Genomic DNA, 20,267 nt, shown 5'->3' with positions numbered 1-20,267 from the left:
GCCATTGCACTTTAACCTGGGTGACAGAGGTAGACTCACCTCTGTATAAAAATGAAAGTCTACAGTCATGTATCCTAATCTTCTAGGCCTTCGTATTCACTCACCACTCGCTCAATGACTTACCTAGAGCAACTTCAGTCCCCCAAGTGTCATTTCCTGGTAAATGCTTTCTAGAGGTGTATCTTTTTTATATTTCATACTGTACTTTTACTGTACCGTTTCTATTTTTAGATATATTTAGATACGCAAATATTTCCCACTGTGTTATGGTTGCCTACAGTATTCAGTACAGTAACATGCTGTACAGGTTTTTAGCCTATAGTCTATACAATATAACCTAAGTGTGCAGTTGGTTGTATTATCTGGGTTTGTGTGAATACACCCTATGATGTTCCCACAATGATGAACTTGCCTAATGACACAATCCTCAGTACGTATCTCCATCGTTATGTGCCGCCGCGTGACTTTAAGATAAAAATGAAAAAAAAAAAAAAAAAAAAGAAACCCAGATCTTCTGTAGGGTACTTTTGAGTGAGCAAGAACTGACTATAGTTGTGAGAGGCCATTAAATGAATTTGAGGGGCCCAGTGGTGAAATAAAACACGAAGTAACAAACAAAAAAATGCTACAAATTCATAAGTTGATGGTTTTTCTCCCAAAAAAAAGCTAACTGGGTAGATCACCTCTAAAAGGATGCAGAAACAATTTGGTCACAGGAGTTTCATCTTAAATTAGAGGCTTGAGCAGAGTCAGGAAACTATGTCCCACGGGCCAAATTTGCCCTGCTGCCTGTTTCTGTAGGTGGAGTTTTATTGGAACACAGCCTTGCTTGGTAGTTTATCTGCTGTCTACGGCTGCTTTCGTGCCCATGAGCACAGGTGAATCGTTGCAACAGATACTGTAAGGAAAAGTTTGCTGAGTCCTGAGCTAGGGGGCAGAGATGAGCGGGAGATTTACTTTCATTTTGCATCTTTCAGTGTCATATTATTGAATTAAAAACACTCCAAGCTGGGAGCAGTGACTCACGCCTGTAATCCCAGCACTGTGGAAGGCTGAGGCGAGCCGATCACCTGAGGTCGGGAGTTCAAGACCAGCCTGGCCAACATGGAGAAACCCTGCCTCTACTAAAAATTCAACATTAGCTGTGAGCATAGTGGCGTATGCCTGTGATTCCAGCTACTTGGGAGGTTGAGGCAGGAGAATCGCTTGAACCTGGGAGGTGGAGGTTGTGGTGAGCCTAGATTGAGCCACTGCACTCCAGCCTGGGCAAAAAGAGCAAAACTCCATCTCAAAACAGGGAGACTTCTGGGGACTCACGGAGCACCCATGTTCCAGGCCCCCACACTGAAGGACTAACATTATTCTCATGGGTCATTGACCATTAGCATGAGCTGTTCCTGCTCCTGCATTAGCCCTGCTACCGGATGAGACTGGAGCACTAATTCCATTGTGTTTCCTGGCAGCTCAGAAAGAACAAAATTTCCAGTTAATCACTGGCTGTGAAATCAGCCTACCCTGACTTTCATGAAAAACCATGAGAAAGGCTGAACTGGAAAAGTGAGATTCCGCTGGTTTGTTTCTGCAGGTCTCTGAAAACATCTTTTTAAGCTTGGAAAAGTTCAAAGAGAACCCTCTTCCCCAATTTTCAAATCAGACGGATTGCCAGATTGAGGTGTTGTATTTCTCTTGGTGTTTCATACACTCCTGGCACGTAACTACAAGGGGTCCAGGTCCTGTAGTCTGGGAAGCATCGTGAAAGAAGAGGCTGGAGAAATAGATCACTAAGGTGTGGTCACAGAGCATTGGTTCCCGAGCTCATAGCATGGGAGGACAGTCTGGGCTGTTGAAGTCGGTGGGGGTTGATAGCTCTTCCAGCGCCTCGTCTATGTGTCAACAGATAAAAACGAGTGCCAGTTTGGAGCCACCGTTGTCTGTGGGAACCACACATCTTGCCACAACACCCCGGGAGGCTTCTATTGCATTTGCCTGGAAGGATATCGAGCCACAAACAACAACAAGACATTCATTCCCAACGATGGCACCTTCTGTACAGGTACTCAAAAGGGGGCTGTGGTGTTGGCAAATGGTGGTGGCGGGATAGTATCTGGACTGTGCATTTGTTAATATTAGGGAATTAATGTGAATTTTGTTAGATGGGATAATGGTATTGGGCATAAAAGATAATATTCTTATTTTGGGAGATGTATGCTGAGATATCTTGAGGTGTTATGATTATGTATCTCTAATAGTATTCCTTTAGTGTATAAGCTACTTTAAATGGCAAAATGTAAACAACGATTGAATCCTGGGGGGATGTGGGTCTAGGGGAGTTCATAGTAATAGTCTTTTTTTTTTTTTTTTCCATTGTAATGTTCTTTTTACAGGTCTGTGTGTTTGAACTTTTTTTTTTTTTTTTTTTAGACAGGGTCTCTCTCTGTCACCCAGGCTGGAGTGCAGTGGTACAATCTCTGCTCACTGCAACCTCCGTCTCCTAGGTTCAAGTTATTCTCCTGCCTCAGCTTCCCCACTAGCTGGGATTACAGGCACATACCACTACACCCGGCTAATGTTTGTATTTTTGGTAGAGATGGGATTTCGCCATGTTGGCCAGGCTGGCCTCGAAACTCCTGGCCTCAAGTGATCTGCCTGCCTCAGCCTCCCAAAGTGCTGGGATTACAGGCATGAGCCACCACTCCTGGCCTGATCATTCTGATAATGAACAGTGAGGAGGGACTCGCTGGAGATGGTATACCTCCTGTAGGTTCCTATAACTGCAGGTGGGGAATTCTTGGGGTGAGTAGCACTCCCCAGCTCTGAGCATACTAACCTAGGGGCTGGCACTGGGCTGTTGGCTCACAGGAGGTCAGAGTTGTCCCTGTTAGAGGTGTGAGCTTGCTTCCCACATGTGTGAACTGAGTGAGGAGTGCAACTTTTTGGAACACAGTAACTCTGTAGGTTAGATCTCTGAGCATAGGCTGGTCCAATACAGGGTGAGAACAAACTCTTCAAAAAAAAATTTTTTTTTTTTGAGACAGAGTCTTGCTCTGTCACCAGGCTGGAGTGCAGTGGTGCAATCTTGTTTCACTGCAACCTCCGCCTCCCAGGTTCAAACGATTCTCCTGCCTCAGCTTCCCGATTAGCTGGGACTACAGGCGCATTCCACTATGTCTACCTAATTTTTTTGTATTTTTTAGTAGAGATAGGGTTTCACCATGTTAGCCAGGGTGGTCTCAATCTCTTGACCTCATGATCCACCTGCGTTGGCCTCTCAAAGTGCTGGGATTACAGGCATGAGCCACTGCGCCCAGCCAACCTTCCTAATTTTTAGTGGATCCTCTGTTATCTGAACTCTATTTACAGCATGCCATGGTAATGTTGCTGTCTGGCTTTCTAGGAAAATCTTTGAACAGTAATGAAGAGGAAAGGCAGAAAAAGCCTCCTGTTTTTGCATAGGAGATGCTCTAAGATGCTTTTGCGTAGACTTACTCTGCTTAAAAGCTTTGTGAAGGTTTTTAGGGAAAAGAAAAAAGAAAGGGAATATGTTTTATCTTTTTAGTTACCAGGAACCACAGGTTCTTATGCTTGGATTCATTCTTCCTCTTGACCTGTACCAAGGAAAACTCTCTCAAAGAATACATTTAATTTATTCTAGGCATGAACGAACACATTCCTTCAGATAAAACATTTTATAATATCCTGTTGTTTTAGGTAGCAAATTATTGGCTGTGTGGTTGCAGAAGTACAACGTTGCAGTATTAAATTTGGTATATTAAGAAGAAAAGACACCCAGAAAAAAACAGCATACAAGATGATGGTCTAGTGTTCTGTTTATTCAGTTCACATTTCTCATGTACTTTTTCCTTTTTTTTTTTCCTTGAAATGGAGTCTGGCTCTGTCACCCAGGCTGAAGTGCAGTTTCATGATCTCGACTCATTGCAACCTCTGCCTCCTGCATTCAAGCGATTCTCCTGCCTCAACCTCCTGAGTAGCTGGGATTACAGGCTCCTCCCACCATGCCCGGCTAATTTTGTATTTGATTAGAGATAGGCTTTCACCTGTTGTTCAGGTTTGTCTTGAACTCCTGACCTCAGCTGATCCACCTGCCTTGGCCTTCCAAAGTGCTGGGATTACAGGCATGAGCCACTGCGCCCGGCCTCTCATGCACTTCTTACGTGCCAAGGCTGTGCTAGGGGAAGGTGATGAGCAGACAGCTAATTTCAGTATAAAGTGTTAGTCATAGGTAAGCAAATGGCACTTACTAGAATCCAGGGGTGACTTATCTTGGCAGTGAGGAAGGACTTGGGAACTTTCTGGAGAATATGATCTCTGAAATTGTGTTTTCTAGGCTGCGGGAGTTTGCCAGGACAAACTTACAACTGTATATTTATCAGTGTATTTATTTATTTATTTATTTATTTATTTATTTATTTTTTTTGAGATGGAGTTTCGCCCTTGTTACCCAGGCTGGAGTGCAATGGCGCGATCTCGGCTCACCGCAACCTCCGCCTCCTGGGTTCAGGCAATTCTCCTGCCTCAGCCTCCTGAGTAGCGGGGATTACAGGCACGCACCACCATGCCCAGCTAATTTTTTGTATTTTTGGTAGAGACGGGGTTTCATCATGTTGACCAGGATGGTCTCGATCTCTCGACCTGGTGATCCACCCGCCTCGGCCTCCCAAAGTGCTGGGATTACAGGCTTGAGCCACCGCGCCCGGCTATCAGTGTATTTATAGTTCCAAGAGATGAATTCAACTTTTAAAAGTTATGAAGAAAGCTGGGCATAGTGACTCATGTTTGTAATCACAGGACTTTGGGAGGCCAGGGCTGGAGGATCACTTCAGGCCAGGAGTTTGAGACCAGCTTGGGCAACATAGTGAGACTTCATCTTAAAAAAAAATAAGAAAATTAGCTGGATGTGGTAGTATGTGCCTGTTGTCCTAGATACTTGGAAGGCTGAGGTGAGAGGATCACTTGAGCCCAGGACTTTGAGGCTGCAGTGAGCCAAGGTTGTGCCATTACACTTCAGTCTGGGTGACAGAGAGAGACTTGGTCTTAAATTTTATTTTTTAAGTTAGGAAAAAGAATGAGGAGGCGGAGGAGGGAGGAGATTGGTGGGAACAGGAGGAAGGAAGAAGGAGAGAAGAGGAAAGAGAAGAAAATACTTGATGCAAGGGCCAAATAAGTATCAGCTAAACTAGAACCAATCTGTTTGGAATAAAATCCAGATGTAGGCTTTACTTTTGTTTATTCTATTCTTGCAATTATTTAATGATCTTCTCTTTTTAAAAAAATTGAGCTATAGTTTACATACCATCAAATTCATCCTTTTGATGTATACAACTCAGTGGTTTTCAGTATATTTACAAAGTTGTGCTAGCATCACCACTGGCTCATTTCAGAGCATTTCAGTGTCTCACCATGAAGACCATGTCCGCTGGCAGCCATTCCCATGACCTTTCCTTGTGAGTTCTCTAGCTATCACTTAGTAAAAGCTGATGAACTGCTTTTCTTGATAAGACTGTTTGTTTCAGAATCACAGTTGCCAGAGAAATGTCAGTGGGCTTTAGCCAGGGCAGAGCTTAGCAAGTTTCGGGGAATCAGCAGTTGGTCACTGTTTGCCTGGAACCATAGGATGTGAATCCTAGTTCCCATATTCCAAGGAATCCTGCATCCAGGTGTTTATTGTACTTTGCAGAGTCGACATCAAGCTCAGGAGCTGGTTGCAGGTAGGTCTCTGGATGTCACCAACATTAGATAGAGGAGGAATGAATTGGTGGGATTCTAGTGTGAGATGATTCCAGCCAGTCTTGGAGAACTGGCAGATGTTTTGACCCTTAGAACCATCCCCTGAATGACTCCTGGGAATCATGGAAACCACCGTGAGCCACAAGCCAGGAGACGAAGCTCTATGGCACTTCTTCCTGTGTGAGGGTGGTTTGACTTGGATGGGCTCCTTCAGCAATTGAATAGAATTACCAGTTCCCAAACAATGGTGTGAGTGGAGAGGTGTTCATTGATCCAAGACCAAAAAAGAAAGGAGAATAAAGGATATAAAAAGTTCAAAATGATTCTGAGACAATTTCTTTTCTCTTTTGGAGGCTAAGATATCCTTTTTTTTTTTTTTGAGGCGAAGTTTCACTCTTCTTGCCCAGGCTGCACTACCACGGCATGATCTTGGCTCACTGCAGCCTCTGCCTCCTGGGTTCAAGTGATTCTCCTGCCTCAGCTTCCTGAGTAGCTGGCATTATAGGCGTGCACCACCACGCCCAGCTAATTTTTTGTATTTTTGGTAGAGATGGGGTTTTACCACATTGGCCAGGCTGGTCTTGAACTCCCTGCCTCGGCAAGTGATCTGCCTGCCTCGGCCTTCCAAAGTGCTGGGATTACAGGCATGAGCCTGGCCCTAAAATGTCCTTTTAATGAAAGAAATTACAGCCAGTTGTGTTGGCTCATGCTTGTAATCCCAGCACTTTGGGAGCTGAGGTGGGTGGATCACTTGAGGTCTGGAGTTCGAGACCTGCCTGGCCAACAGGGTGAAACCCTGACTTTACAAAAAAAGCCCAAAAAGTTAGCCGGGTGTGGTGGCGCACACCTATAGTGCTAGCTACTCAGGAGAGTGAGGTAGGAGAATTGGTTGAACTCTGGAGGTAGAGGTTACAGTGAGCAGAAATTATGCCACTGTACTCCAGCCTGGGCAACAGAGTGAGACTCAAAAAAAAAAAAAAAAAAAGAAATTATGGTAGACTTTCTTCAATTATGCTGCTTCCTATCTACTGCTCAATCCCTGATGTTTTTATACAAATGGCCTAGGAATTTCAGTTAAGGCACTTTTTTTTTTCTCCAAGTGGAATTGATCTATGTCACTCTGATGAAAATATTGTTATTATTATTTTTAGAGATGAGGGTCTCACTATGTTGCCCAGGCTAGCCTTGAACTCCTGAACTAAAAGCAATCCTCCTGCTTCAGCCTCTTGAGTAGCTGGGACCATAGGCATGCACAGCCATGCCCAGCTGATGGAATTTTTAAAGTTTTAAAGTCAGTTCTGAGGGAAAAACTACTAACTGGCAGAGAGATTTCTTCTCCCGCCTCTGGCTTGTTGGGCATTTCTTACCCTGTACCTGCTGTTTCTGGTAGTCTTCAGTCACATGGAAAAAGTCTGCAAAGGGGCATGTCCTGTCCTTCTTGAAGGCTGTTTTAAGCCCTTCTGATTTTCATAAAATTAGCAAGAACTTTTCTAATTAAATTACTACCCTACTACCTGCCATACCATCCTATACTCATGAGCTGGCATTTTCACTCTCCTGGAGACTGTTTTCCTTATTTAAAACATTAAAAAATTTGTTTATATTTTAAGTTATTATTATTATTTTTTTAAAAGCCAGGGTCTCACTTTGTTGCCCAGGTTGGTCTCAAACTCCTGGACTCAAGTAGTTCTCTCACTTTAGCCTCCCAAGGTGCTAGTGTTACAGGCATGAGCCACCGTGCCAGGCCTGTAAATGTTTTCTCTCTGAAGCTACTTTAGATGTTTTAGTATGAGGTTGGGACCATTCTTTTGTTATAGTGACTGGATGTATTTATAGTGACTGGATGTATTTATAGTGACTGGATGTATTTAGTGTTTGGATATTTTTTAGTGATTGGATATATTTATAGTGATTGGATATATTTATGGTGATTGGATTTTTTTTAGTGATTGGATATATTTGTAGTGATTGGATATTTTCAGTGATTGGATTTTTCATTCATTCATTTTTTTTTTTTTTCCCAAGACAGAGTCTTGCTCTGTCACCTAGGCTGCAGTGAATTGGCATGATCTTGGCTCACTGCAACCTCCTTCTCCTAGGTTCGAGTGGTTCTCCTGAGTCAGCCTCCTGTGTAGCTGGGACTACAGGTGTGTGCCACCGTGCCCAGCTAATTTTTGTATTTTTAGTAGAGATGTAGTTTCACTATGTTGGCCAGGGTGGTGTCAAACTTCTGATCTCAAGTGATCTGCTTGCCTTGGCCTCCTGAAGTGCTGGGATTACAGGCATGAGCCACTGTGCCCGGCCAGGGCATTTTTTAGTGATTGTATATATTTATGTTTTTGAGCTCATTTTGTTTGATGTCAGAGAGTTGGTGATGGTTATTGGTTTTGTAAAATCCCAGAACACACTGACAAACATTTATCGAGCACTTGCTATGTTTTTAGTGCTTATGATGTGAACGATATATGAGAAGAACCTGTAAAGCATAAAATAAAATTTCTGATACAATTGCAAACAAATGCATCCTTTTATAAGAATAACTTGAACATGTGAAAAAATGACTATCACAAATATCCTCTCCTGTTGTTTTTATTTTTTTCTGTTTTTCTCTCCTTTTCTCTATTTGGATTGGGTTTCAAGACATAGATGAGTGTGAAGTTTCTGGCCTGTGCAGGCATGGAGGGCGATGTGTGAACACTCCTGGGAGCTTTGAATGCTACTGTATGGATGGATACTTGCCGAGGAATGGGTCTGAGCCTTTCTACCCGACCACCGATGCCACATCATGCACAGGTGGGTTTCTGCCAACAAATGCAGCATCTCAAGGTGAAATTCTGTTGGTGGTGATTTTCTACTGTTCCAAGCCTGTGTTGGGGATGTGGGTGGAGGTGATCTGATCCTTTGCACATTTTCTACAGCCTATGGAATAAAGCAAATAACAACAATCAAGTTAGAGGGGACCATGGTAGAAAGCTAAAATTAATCCCAGGAGCGGTGGCTCATGCCTGTAATCTCAGCACTTTGGAAGGCTGAGGTGGGTGGATCACTTGAAGTCAGGAGTTCGAGACCAGCCTGGCCAACATGGTGAAACCTCGTCTCTACTAAACATACAAAAATTAGCTGGGCATGGTTGCACATGCCTATAATCCCAGCTACTTGGGAGGCTGAGGCACAAGAATTGCTTGAACCTGGGAGACGGAGGTTGCCGTGAACTGAGATCATGCCATTGCACTCCACCCTGGGTGACAGAGTGAGAGTCTGTCTCAAAAAAAAAAAAAAAAAAAAAAAAAAAAAAAAAAAAAAAATGCTAAAAGCTAAAATTAGTAAACATAAAGAATTTTTATTAGCAGTTAATAGATATTCTGATATAAACTACTATGTTACCTAGTAAACACTGATGATTTGGTAAGGACCTTGCATCTCAAAAGGGACCCTGAAAATTATCAAGGTACATGTATCTTAAGGTATTTTGCAATTCAGATTTTTATTTCATTGGACAAGGCTTCTCTTTAGTTAGTGTAAATTAGTGAGGGTTGATTGCTAAATTCTTTCAGCTTTGTGCATATATAGATGCTTTACCTATGGAAAGACAAAAGACTGAATAAAGACAATTGTGGGAAATGTTCCCAGAAGTCATGTGGGAATGAACCAGTGTACTTAAAATATGGCTTGGGGGTGTGTGTGTGAGGAATAAGGTAGAGGTGGAGAGAGATTCTGAATTTTGAAGATTTACATTCACAGGGTAAAGAATTTGACATTAACTTATTTTCAGAAATAGAATGTGGCACCCCTCCTGAGGTTCCAGATCATTATATCATAGGAAATTATATATCTAGGCTGGGCAGCCAGGTTCGTTATGCTTGCAGAGAAGGATTTTTCAGTGTTCCAGAAGATACAGTTTCAAGCTGCACAGCCCAGCGCACATGGGAGTCCCCAAAATTACATTGCCATGGTGAGTTTTTGAAAAGTTCAAACTCCCAGTTCATACCACCTTGAGACTGTTTTCATATTTTTCTCTAAATTTCACTTTTAGGGAATAAATGAGTTAAGTACATCTTTAAAATTCCTATTAGTTTCTAATAGATTTTCAGTTGATTTTCTTTATATTTTCAGGAATAGTATTATATCATCTGCAAATAATGATTATTCCATTTTTAAATTTTTCTTTCTTTGTAAAAGCTATGGTTTTCTCTTGATTGATCACTTTGTATTTTCAAAACAAAGTCTTAAATGGTAGTGTTGCCTTTGAATATTATTTTTTTTCATACCTGACATTTTAGGAAATGATTTTGGTGTTTCTTCATTCCTGATATCAGTTTTTTGATGTTAGGTATATCCTTTTTTTTTTTTTTTTTTTTTTTTTTGAGACAGAGTTTCTGTTACCCAGGCTGGAATGCAGTGGCATGATATTGGCTCACTGCAACCTCTGCCTCCTGGGTTCAGGTGAGTCTCATGCCTCATTCATTGAATAACTGGGATTACAGGTATCTGTCACTACACTAATTTTTGTATTTTTAGTAAAGATGGGGTTTTACCATGTTGGCCAGGCCGATCTTGAACTCCTGAATCTCAAGTGATCTGCCCGCTATGGCCTCCCAAAGTACTGGGATTACAGGTGTGAGCTACTGTGCCCAGCTGATATTAGGTATATCTAATCATGTCCATTCATATTGTAGCAGGAGCGGCGGGGAACAAACCTCTTGAACACCAAATTGAGGAAGGAAGTGGCTTTTATTTGGCTGGGAGCTGTGGGAGGCTACAGTCTTACTCACCGAGCTCCCCAAGCTACAGCTTCTCTCTCCTTTTATAGGCTTACAATGCTAAAGGGGAAATCGAGGCAGAACTATGTCATTGTCCATTTACTGGACTTCTGACCTTACAATCTTTTGGTTTTATTGATTTGCTACTTTATTTGCAGCGTGAGTGGGGACTAGCAGGGGAGGGGGCTTACAGAGATAAGACAAAAGCAACAAGCTGTTTGTTGGCAGAGGTGTTTCCAGGAGGGAGCCTGATCTGTGGAGATGTGGGGCGTGACCCAGTGCCGGGCTCCAGTCAGCAGGGATAACATTCATTTGCAGCTCTTTCAAGTCTAACAGACAGCAGAGATGCTGGGAACTAAAAAGGGAGTCATTTTCCCAGCTCTTTGGTATTTTATTTCATTTTTTTTCCTTCTTCACCCTCCTTCCCATCTGGAAGGATGGGAGGGAGGAGGTGATATTAAAGGAGGCGAGGGGGTCTCCCCTCTCAATATGGCACTGTGTGCCAAGTACTGTTTTAAGCACTTTATATATGATGACGGACCATATTGCAGTGGTCCATAAGGTCATAATGAGATTGAAAAGTTCCTATTGCCTAGTGACATCATAGCCTACAGTAGTCAGTACAGTAACATGCTGTATGAGTTTGTAGCTTAGGAGCAATAGATATACCATACAGCCTGAGTGTGTAGCAGGCTCTACCATCTACCATCAGGTTTGTGTAAGTACACTCTGTGATGTTCACACAACAAAGAAATCGCCTAATGGTGCATTTCTTAAAATGGTGCATTTCTTAAAATGTACCATTATGCATTTGTTTGCCGGTTGTTAAGTGATGCATGACTGTAATTTGTTTAAGGTTACACAACTAGAGACAGAGCTAAACTTGAACCCAGGAATTCTAGTTTCAAAATTGTTTTCATCCACTTTGTTATACTGCTTCTGTTTTTATGATGATACTGGCTTTTGGTTAGTTTTTTTTTTTTTTTTTTTTTTTTTGTTTTTTTTTTTTAATTTTGGCTTTCTGTTTCTTTTTCATTTTCTTTTCTTTTCTTTTCCTTTTTTTTTTTTTTTTTGAGACAGAGTCTCACTCTGCCACCCAGGCTTGAGTGCACTGATGCAATCTTGACTCATTGCAACCTCCGCCTCCTGGGTTCAAGCCATTCTCCCACTCCAGCCTCCTGAGTAGCTGGGGCTACAGGCATGAGCTACCATGCCTGGACAAATTTTGTATTTTTTACAGAGATGGGGTTCTGCCATGTTGCTCAGGCTGGTCTTAACCTCCTGGGCTCAGTGATCTGTCCGTCTCTGCTTCCCACAGTGCTGGGATTTCAGTCATGAGCCATCACCATGCTTGACCTGGCTTTCTGTTTCTGTCTACAAATATTACCATTTTATGTGCCTGTTTCTGCCTGAAAAATGGAAAAAAAATTTTTTAAATTATCATTTCACCAGTTTTTGGCTCTATGTACATCATCTTAAAGAAGCACCAATTTATTCCCACTTTTTAGGAATTTTTTTTAATTAAAAATAAGTTTTTAAAAAAATCATGTCTTTTAGAATAATGTGGCCAGATGCAGTGGCTCATGCCTGCAATCCCAGCACTCTGGGAGGTCCAGGCAGGCAGATAGCTTGAGCCCAGTAGTCAAGACCAGCCTGTGTGTGGCGCTGCATGCCTGTTGTCCCAACTACTTGGGAGGCTGAGGTGTGAGGATCACTTGAGGCTGGGAGGTTGAGGCCTCAGTAACCTGTGATCATACCACTGCTGTCCAGCCTGGGTGACAAAGTGAGACCCTGTCTCACTAAAAAAAAAAAAAAAAAAAATTAATAATAATGTGAGGGTTATATTGTAAGATTTCCTGATATGATCAGTACTAATTGCTGGAATGAATTAATTTGTGATTTTTGGTGTTTTTTTCCTTTCTTTGGGATTATATTTGCTAAATTTTACTTGGAATTCTTACATGGATATTCATAGGTGAAATTGGTCTACTTTCTTTTCCTGTGCCATCTTTGTTCAGTTTGGTATTAACGTTATTCTGATTTTTTAAAAAAAGAATATAAAAATATCCTTCTTTCTCTATTTCTGGAATACTATAAATATAGTTTTTAAAGATTTTGGACATTTCACCTGAAAAACTACCTGGATGTGGCATGATTGGAAAGGTAGCCCTTGGACTATTTGGACTATTTAAAAATTCTTGTTATACTTACTGGTGTATTTTTCTTTCCCTCTTAAGATAAATTTTGGTAATTTATGTATTTCTAGAAAATTATTTATTTCATCCAGATTTTCCAATTTATTTGTGAAAAGATGTATAAAGCCTTCATACTTCTAATTTGCTGTAGTTATATTTCTTTATAACTATCATAGTGAAATATTAGAAATAATCTCAAATGTCTAACAATAAGAGATTGGTTAAGTAAATCATGGCATATCCTTAAAATGGAATATTATGTATCCATAAAATTATGTTAGAAAAACAGTATTTAAAAAAGAATATTTATTATAGGCCAAGTGTGGTGGCTCACGCCTGTAATCCCAGCACTTTTGGAGGCTGAGGTGGGCAGATCACGAGATCAGGAGTTTGAGACCATCCTGGCCAGCATGGTGAAACTCTGTCTCTACTAAAAATACAAAAAATTAGCTGGGCATGGTGGTGTGCACCTGTAATCCCAGCTACTTGGGAGGCTGAGGCAGGAGAATTGCTTGAACCTGGGAGGTGGAGGTTGCAGTGAGCCAAGATCACACCACTGCACTCCAGCCTGGGTGACAGAGTGAGACTCCTTCTAAAAAAAAAAAGAATATTTATTGACATAGATAAGTATTAATAGTATGTTTCAGAGTTACAAATTCTGTGAATAACAATCTTAATTTTGAAAAAGTTCTCATATGCAGATAAGCTTATATAAATGTATTTATATGTATTTATTTATGTTTTTGAGATAGAGTCTCGCTCTGTTGGCCAGGCTGGAGTGCAATGGCACGATCTTGGCTCCCTGCAACCTCCGCCTCCTGGGTTTAAGCGATTCTCCCTGCCTCAGTCTCCCAAGTAGCTTGGATTATAGGCACCCACCACCACACCCAGCTCATTTTTTATATTTTCATTAGGGACAGGGTTTCGCCATGTTGGCCAGGCTGGTCTCAAACTCCTGACCTGAGGTGATCTGCTCATCTCAGTCTCCCAAAGTCATGGGATTACAGGCGTGAGCCACTGTGCCTGGACGATTTTAATATTTTATATATTTTCTGTATTGAAGGATTTTTTTTTTCATGGAACACTTCATGCATTTGCATGTCATCCTTGCACAGGGATCATGCTGATCTCTGTATCATTCCAATTTTAGTATATATGCTGCCATAGTGAGCATGACGGAATTTTTCACATATCAGGCAAAGAAACAAAGCTGTTTTCATTTTGGGCAAAAGAAAAACCGTCACAATTTTCATTAAATTTATTGCATAGTTAAGAAACCCCAGTGATGTGCATGGCAAAGTTAATCATTTTGATATTCTGACTTGCTGTGTAGGCTCTAAATGCATTTTGATGGTTAATTATCATCCTCAGGGGTTAAGAAATTCTAAAGATACATTTTAGGTCTAAGATGATCTTTCGATGGATCAACTAAAATGCAGAACTTAGATTAAAATGTGCCATAATGCCTATCAAAGAACCCTCTAAGGATTTATATAGGAAACCCCATATAAAACCATTTATATTGCCTTGAAAATTAGTAGTCATCTGGATTATTAGACTGAGAAAGTAGAAAGTTAATTTAGAGGAGAATACTTACTGCATTTTCCCAAAGAACTGTTATTTAAAAGATCTTTGCTTCTTTTTTTCTTCTCTAATAACTGCTCCCTCTGCCCGCTGACACCTTCCTCCTCGTCCTCCCCCGTGCCACCACATGGCCTCCATTTCTCACTGCTGTGCCTGCTCTTTTCTGAGCTCACACACCCCTACTTATTTACCCTTCAGTCTTCTTTGGGACTCTGGAATCTGGGCCAGGTGCCAACTGACATTGTATTTTTATCTCAGAGTTATAAAGCCACGGGAATTGGGAATTCCACTAAAAACACTAGCAAATTATGAACTTGGTTGCTGCTGAGGAAAAGGGCATTCTTTGATTTGGGTTTTTTTTTTCTAGACAGGGTCTTGTTCTGTCACCCAGGCTGGCATACAGGGGTACAACCATGGCTCACTGAAGTCTTGAACTGCTGGGCTCTAGTGATCTTCCCACATCAGCCTCCAGAATAGCTGAGACTAAAGATGTGTGCCACCATGCCCAGCTATTTTTTTTTTTAAGTTTTTCACAGAGGCAGAGTCTCACTATGTTGCCCAGGCTGGTCTCAAACTCCTGGACTCAAGTGATTCTCATGCCTTAGCCTCCCAAAGTGCTAGATTATAGGCATGAACCACCGCACATGGCCGACTTTAAAAATTTTTATGTACAATATATCTTTTAAAGATGGGGACTTGCTCTGTTGCCCAGGCTGGAGCTCAGTGGTGTGATCATAGCTCACTGCAGCCTCAGACTCCGGACTCAAGTGATCTGCTTCAGCCACCCAAGTAGCTGGGATTATAGGATGAGGCATTGTACCTGGCCTCCTTGCTTTAAAATAGTGTTTTTATTGGGTAAAGTATATATATAATATGAAATTTACTATTTAACCATATATAAGTGGACAATTTAGTGCCACTAACTAAATTCGCAATTGTATGACCATCACCACTATCTATTTCCAGTACTTTTTCATCATCTCAAACAGAAACTCTGTACTCTACACACTAACTCCTCATTCCCTCTCCCTCTGGACTCTGGTAACCTCTATTCTACTTTCTGTCACTAGAAATTTGCCTATTCTAGACCCTTATATATGCGGAATCATATAATATTTGTCTTTTTATGTCTGGCTTCTTTTGCTTAGCATGTTTTCAGGGTTTATGCATGTTGTAGCACACATCAGAACGTGATTCCTTTTTAAGATTGAATGATATTCCACTGTATGGATAGATCACATTTTACCCATTCATCTCTTGGTGCAGCCTCTCTGCTTATCAAGCTCCTTTCCTTCTTTCAAGTTTCAGCTTAAATGTCACCTCTGACATTATTCTCTTTCTTAGTACCCAATAAGTAAGTTCATTATTTCTGCTTGATTTCACAGTTTTCATTAGTCCCCCCTACTGGACTGTAAATCTGGGAGCTCAGCGACTGTATAACTTTCTTTAGCAGGATCTCACCAGCACCTGACACAGTGCCTGGCATAGCCAAGGCCTGTGGAAGCACCTAGAGGTCCCCTCAAAAGGCACTGCAGACAAGGGCAGGCATTGTGGAATGGGCTCTTGAATTGCCCCCTAGCTTATTGTGTGGCTGAGCCTTGCAGAAACTCTTGCTCTCTTTTTGTTTGTTTTGTCCCTCAGCTTTATGTCTTTTCCCAGTTCTGTACCTCCTTGCTTTGTCTTCTAGACCTTCATGCTTGCTTTTCTCTTGGCATGACATCTCTGGGCTTTGACAAAGCAGAAACAGAGGCCTTGGGGCTGACCCCTGGTTTTTCCTATATCTCTGTGTATGGCCCATATAGGTTGGATGGCCCAGCATGATAGGCTTATTGCAGAGGCAGAGTTTCTCCTTTGAGTTGGTCAACAGAGTGGGACATGGTTTCCAAAGTCCAGTACCAAACAGCAGAGCCTGATTCTCTAGAGGTGACCAGCACTTTAAGGTGTATAGATTGGTATTATTTAAGGTTAATAGATTGGTATTTTTACCATTTCACAGAGGAGTTTAAGGACCAGGGTAGGGAAGTGACTCACTGTATGTCATGAGCTGTGCACCAAGATGAGAGCCCAATGCACTTTTGTAGAAGGCAGCCCCAGTCAGTATGCCCTGGAGATGGGAGGTGATGATGAAAAAGCTGAAGGGCCTGAGGAGAGGGATGCTGAGACCAACACATTTTCATGCACAGTGTGGTATAGGACCCAGCCAGAAGGGTATTCATTGTTGCTGAGTCAACTTTTCATCTTTTGAGATTTTTATTAGTAGAGCCTAATTTATCTCCACAAAGATGGAAAGAGTCTGAAAAAGCTTCAACATTAATTGTACCACAGTTTAGTACATTCAAATGAAGAGTGGCAGATAAGTTTCATTGCACAACTGCCTGGATTTTTAGTGCTGGTGTGGAAAGGATCCTGAGACCACATCCAGACTCAGCACAGACGAATGCTGTGATTAACTAACGATGCCACCATGGGTGAGGGAGGAGCGAATGGGAGCACATTTACCTTGTGTATATCATCTGTTTTCCAGGTGATAGGATGTTTGTTCATTTGAAATAATTTTATGGACTGGGCATTGTGGCTCATACCTATAATCCTAGCACTTCGGGAGGCCAAGGAGGGAAGATTGCTTGAGGCCAGGAGTTCAAGACCACCTTGGAAAACATAGTGAGATCTTATCTCTACAAAAAATAAAAAATTGTCTGGCTGTGATGGTATGCATTTGTAGTCCCAGCTGCTTGGGAGGCTGAGGTGGGGGGATCACTTGAGCCCAGGAGTTCAAGGTTACAGTGAGCTGTGATCATGCCACTGCACTCCAGCCTGGGCAACAGTGGAATACTGTCTCTAATTTTTTTTTTAATGAAATGAATAAAAATAAAAAATTAAATACATTTCTGGAATCTCACGATATACTTGATATTTTAACACATTTTTTAAAACCATTGACTTACCTGTTGCATGCAACAGCTCTGCTGGGTTACACTTTTGCCAAGTAAATGCCATTAAGATATGTCTCCATATTTTTAAATGGTTGAAGTCACTTGAATGTGCAGAATGACTGATGACATTGGTTATAAGGCTGCCAATAGAGTGGGGACGACACATGAGCCTATGGCTCAGAAAGATCTGTGTAAGTTTTGTCTGGGGCACTAACTAGTTGTACAACCACTTCTGAACCTCTCTAAATTCCGGTTTCCTTTTGTAGAAGGGAATAAAATGGGGTTCATTCCTTAGAGTTATTGTGAAAATTTAACGGATAATGAATAAAGCCCCTTGGCCCTATGCCTAATGAAGAATAGGTGTGGATCGATGTTACTGTCATGAACAAGTGGGCCATTTTCTAGTGAGGAGTGGCAGGTCTCCTTAGCAAAAATGTAAGATCTTTCTGGAACTTCTTACTATCAAATGATAAGGCTTGAAGTTCTTCAGTTTTTACTTTAATGTATTTATTTGTTTTCCATTCAGACATTCTATTTACAACTAGAACATTAACATGAAGAGTTTGAATGTTGTCCTTTGAGAAAAAGACATATTCCTAGGCAGTTCAAAGCATTGACAAACATTATTGTCACCTCTGCAAATGGAAGATCATTACAAGAGATACGCTAAGCCCTTTTTTCTCCTAACACTCATGATTTTACGCACCCTACCACCTCCTCTGAAGTTCTGAAGTGTTTAGATTCCAGTTGTTCCCATACTAGACACTATTTATTGCTGATAAGTGTGATGTGAAAAGGAAAATTTTCTTTTTCCTCTAAATGAGCTTCCTCTATGAATATGATCTGGAGAAAATACCTTGTTAGTCAAGGCTAACGAAGTTCATGGAAGAATTTAGAATACAAAATGCATCAAAAAGTAATTTTTTTTCTTTCTATTGCCTTAAGAGCAAGTAGACTTTTGGGTGCTAATGAGCTCATTAGAGCAGTTAATAAACCACTCTTGAGAATGTGCTTCATGGCAAACTATAACCCTCTCATTTTTTTTTTAATGCTTGCAATAACATTTTAATTTATTTTTCTTTTTTTTGAGACAGAGTTTGCTCTTGTCACCCAGGCTGCAGTGCAATGGCACAATCTCAACCCACTGCAACCTCTGCCTCTTGGGTTCAAGTGATTCTCCTGCCTCAGCTTCCTAAGTAGTTGAGATTACAGGCGTCTGCCTCCATGGCTGGCTAAGTTTTATATTTTTTGTACAGATAGGGTTTCACTGTGTTGGCAAGGCTGGTCTCGAATTCCTGGCCTCAGATGATCCTCCTGCCTTGGCCTCCCAAAGTGCTGGGATTACAGGGATGAGCCACTGTGCCTGGTCACATTTAAAAAAAATAATAATTTCAGCTTTTATTTTAGGTTTGGGGGAACATGTGCAAGTTTGTTACAAGGGTATATTATGTGATGCCGAGATATGAATGATCCTGTCACCTATGCAGTGACCATGGTACCCAACAGTGAGTGTGTTGACCCTCTTCCTCCATCCTCCTTCTATTAGTTCCCTGTGTCTATTGCTCTCATCTTTATGTCCGTGAGTACCCAATGTTTAGCTCCCACTTATATGTGAGAACATGTGGCATTTGATTGTCTGTTCCTGCATTAATATGCTTAGGATATTAGAAGTGGCATCCAGCTGCATCCATGTTGCTGCAAAGGACATGATTTTATTCTTTTTATGGTTGTGTAGTATTCCATGGTGTACATGTACCACATTTTCTTTATCCAATCCACTATTGATGGGCACCTAGGTTAATTCCATGTCTTTGCTTTTGTGAATAGTGCAGCGATGAACATACAAGTACATGTGTCCTTTTGATCGAACGATTTGTTTTCTTTTGGATGTATATCCATCCAGTAATGGGATTGCTGGGTTGAATGGTAGTTCTGTTTTAAGCTCTTTGAGAAATCTCCAAATTACTTTTCACAGTGGCTGAACTAATTTACATTCCCATCGACAGTGTAGAAGCATTCCTTTTCTCTGCAGCCTTAGCAGCATCTGTTGTTTTTTTGACTTTTTAATAATAGCCATTCTGTCTGGTATGAGATGGAATCTCATTGTGGTTTTGATGTGCATTTCTCTGATGATTAGTGTTGCGGAGCATTTTTTCATGTTTCTTAATCACTTGTTTGTCTTCTTTTGAGACATGTTGTTTGCGTATTTTGCCCACTTTTTAATGGAGTTATTTGTTGTTTGCTTGTTGAATTGTTTAAGTTCCTTGCAGATTTTGAATATTAGACCTTTGTCAGATGCATAGGTTGTGAATATTTTACACCATTCTGTAGATTATCAGTTTCCTCTGTTATAGATTCTTTTGCTGTACAGAAGCTCCTTAATCAAGTCCTACTTGTCAACTTCTGTTTTATTTGCAATTGCTATTGAGAACTTAATAGTAAATTATTTCCCAAGGCTGATGTCCAGAATGATGTTTTGTAGGTTTTCTTCTAGCATTCTTTTTTTTTTTTTTTTTTTTTTTGAGACAGAGTTTCACTCTTGTTACCCAGGCTGGAGTGCAATGGCGCGATCTCGGCTCACTGCAACCTCCGCCTCCTGGGTTCAGCCACTTCTCCTGTCCCAGCCTCCTGAGTAGCTGGGATTACAGGCACACGCCACCATGCCCAGCTAATTTTTTGTATTTTTCGTAGAGACGGGGTTTCACAATGTTGACCAGGATGGTCTCGATCTCTTGACCTCGTGATCCACCCGCCTCGGCCTCCCAAAGTGTTGGGATTACAGGCTTGAGCCACCGTGCCCAGCTCTTCTAGCATTCTTACAGTTTATGGTCTTATATTTAAGTCTTTAATCCATCTCCAATTAATTTTTATATGTGGTGAAAGGTAGGGGTCCAGTTTCATTCTTCTGCATTTGACTAGCCAGCTATCCCAGCACCATTTATTGCATGGGGAGTGCTTTCCCCATTGCTTGCTATTGTTGATTTCTTTGTGGAAGATCAGATGACTGATCAGGTATGTGGCTTAATTTCTGTGTTCTCTATTCTGTTCCA

General features: G+C 41.3%; 1 protein-coding gene and 1 non-coding gene across 7 annotated transcripts in view; one reads left to right on the top strand and one right to left on the bottom strand.

Annotated features, from left to right (window-relative positions):
* SUSD1 (sushi domain containing 1) overlaps window positions 1–20,267 on the top strand; it is a 150,959-nt gene that overhangs the window by 22,493 nt on the left and 108,199 nt on the right. For 5 of the 6 annotated variants that reach the window (XM_039475228.2, XM_074395175.1, XM_074395176.1 and 2 more), the window contains exons 3-4: window positions 1,898–2,053; window positions 8,386–8,538. In XM_039475228.2, the coding sequence (XP_039331162.2) occupies window positions 1,898–2,053; window positions 8,386–8,538 (309 nt within the window). Of the gene's footprint in view, window positions 1–1,897; window positions 2,054–8,385; window positions 8,539–9,517; window positions 9,698–20,267 lie in introns of all 6 variants that reach the window. The other variant, XM_074395177.1, reaches the window with a different exon arrangement.
* On the bottom strand, window positions 13,771–13,874 carry LOC120366461 (U6 spliceosomal RNA). The gene has a single exon (XR_005581122.1). It is a non-coding gene; the product is annotated as a U6 spliceosomal RNA (small nuclear RNA).

The sequence above is a fragment of the Saimiri boliviensis genome, chromosome 2 (genome assembly GCF_048565385.1).
Source record: "Saimiri boliviensis isolate mSaiBol1 chromosome 2, mSaiBol1.pri, whole genome shotgun sequence".
Taxonomy (NCBI): domain Eukaryota; kingdom Metazoa; phylum Chordata; class Mammalia; order Primates; family Cebidae; genus Saimiri; species Saimiri boliviensis.
This window is presented reverse-complemented; position numbering and strand designations above follow the sequence as displayed.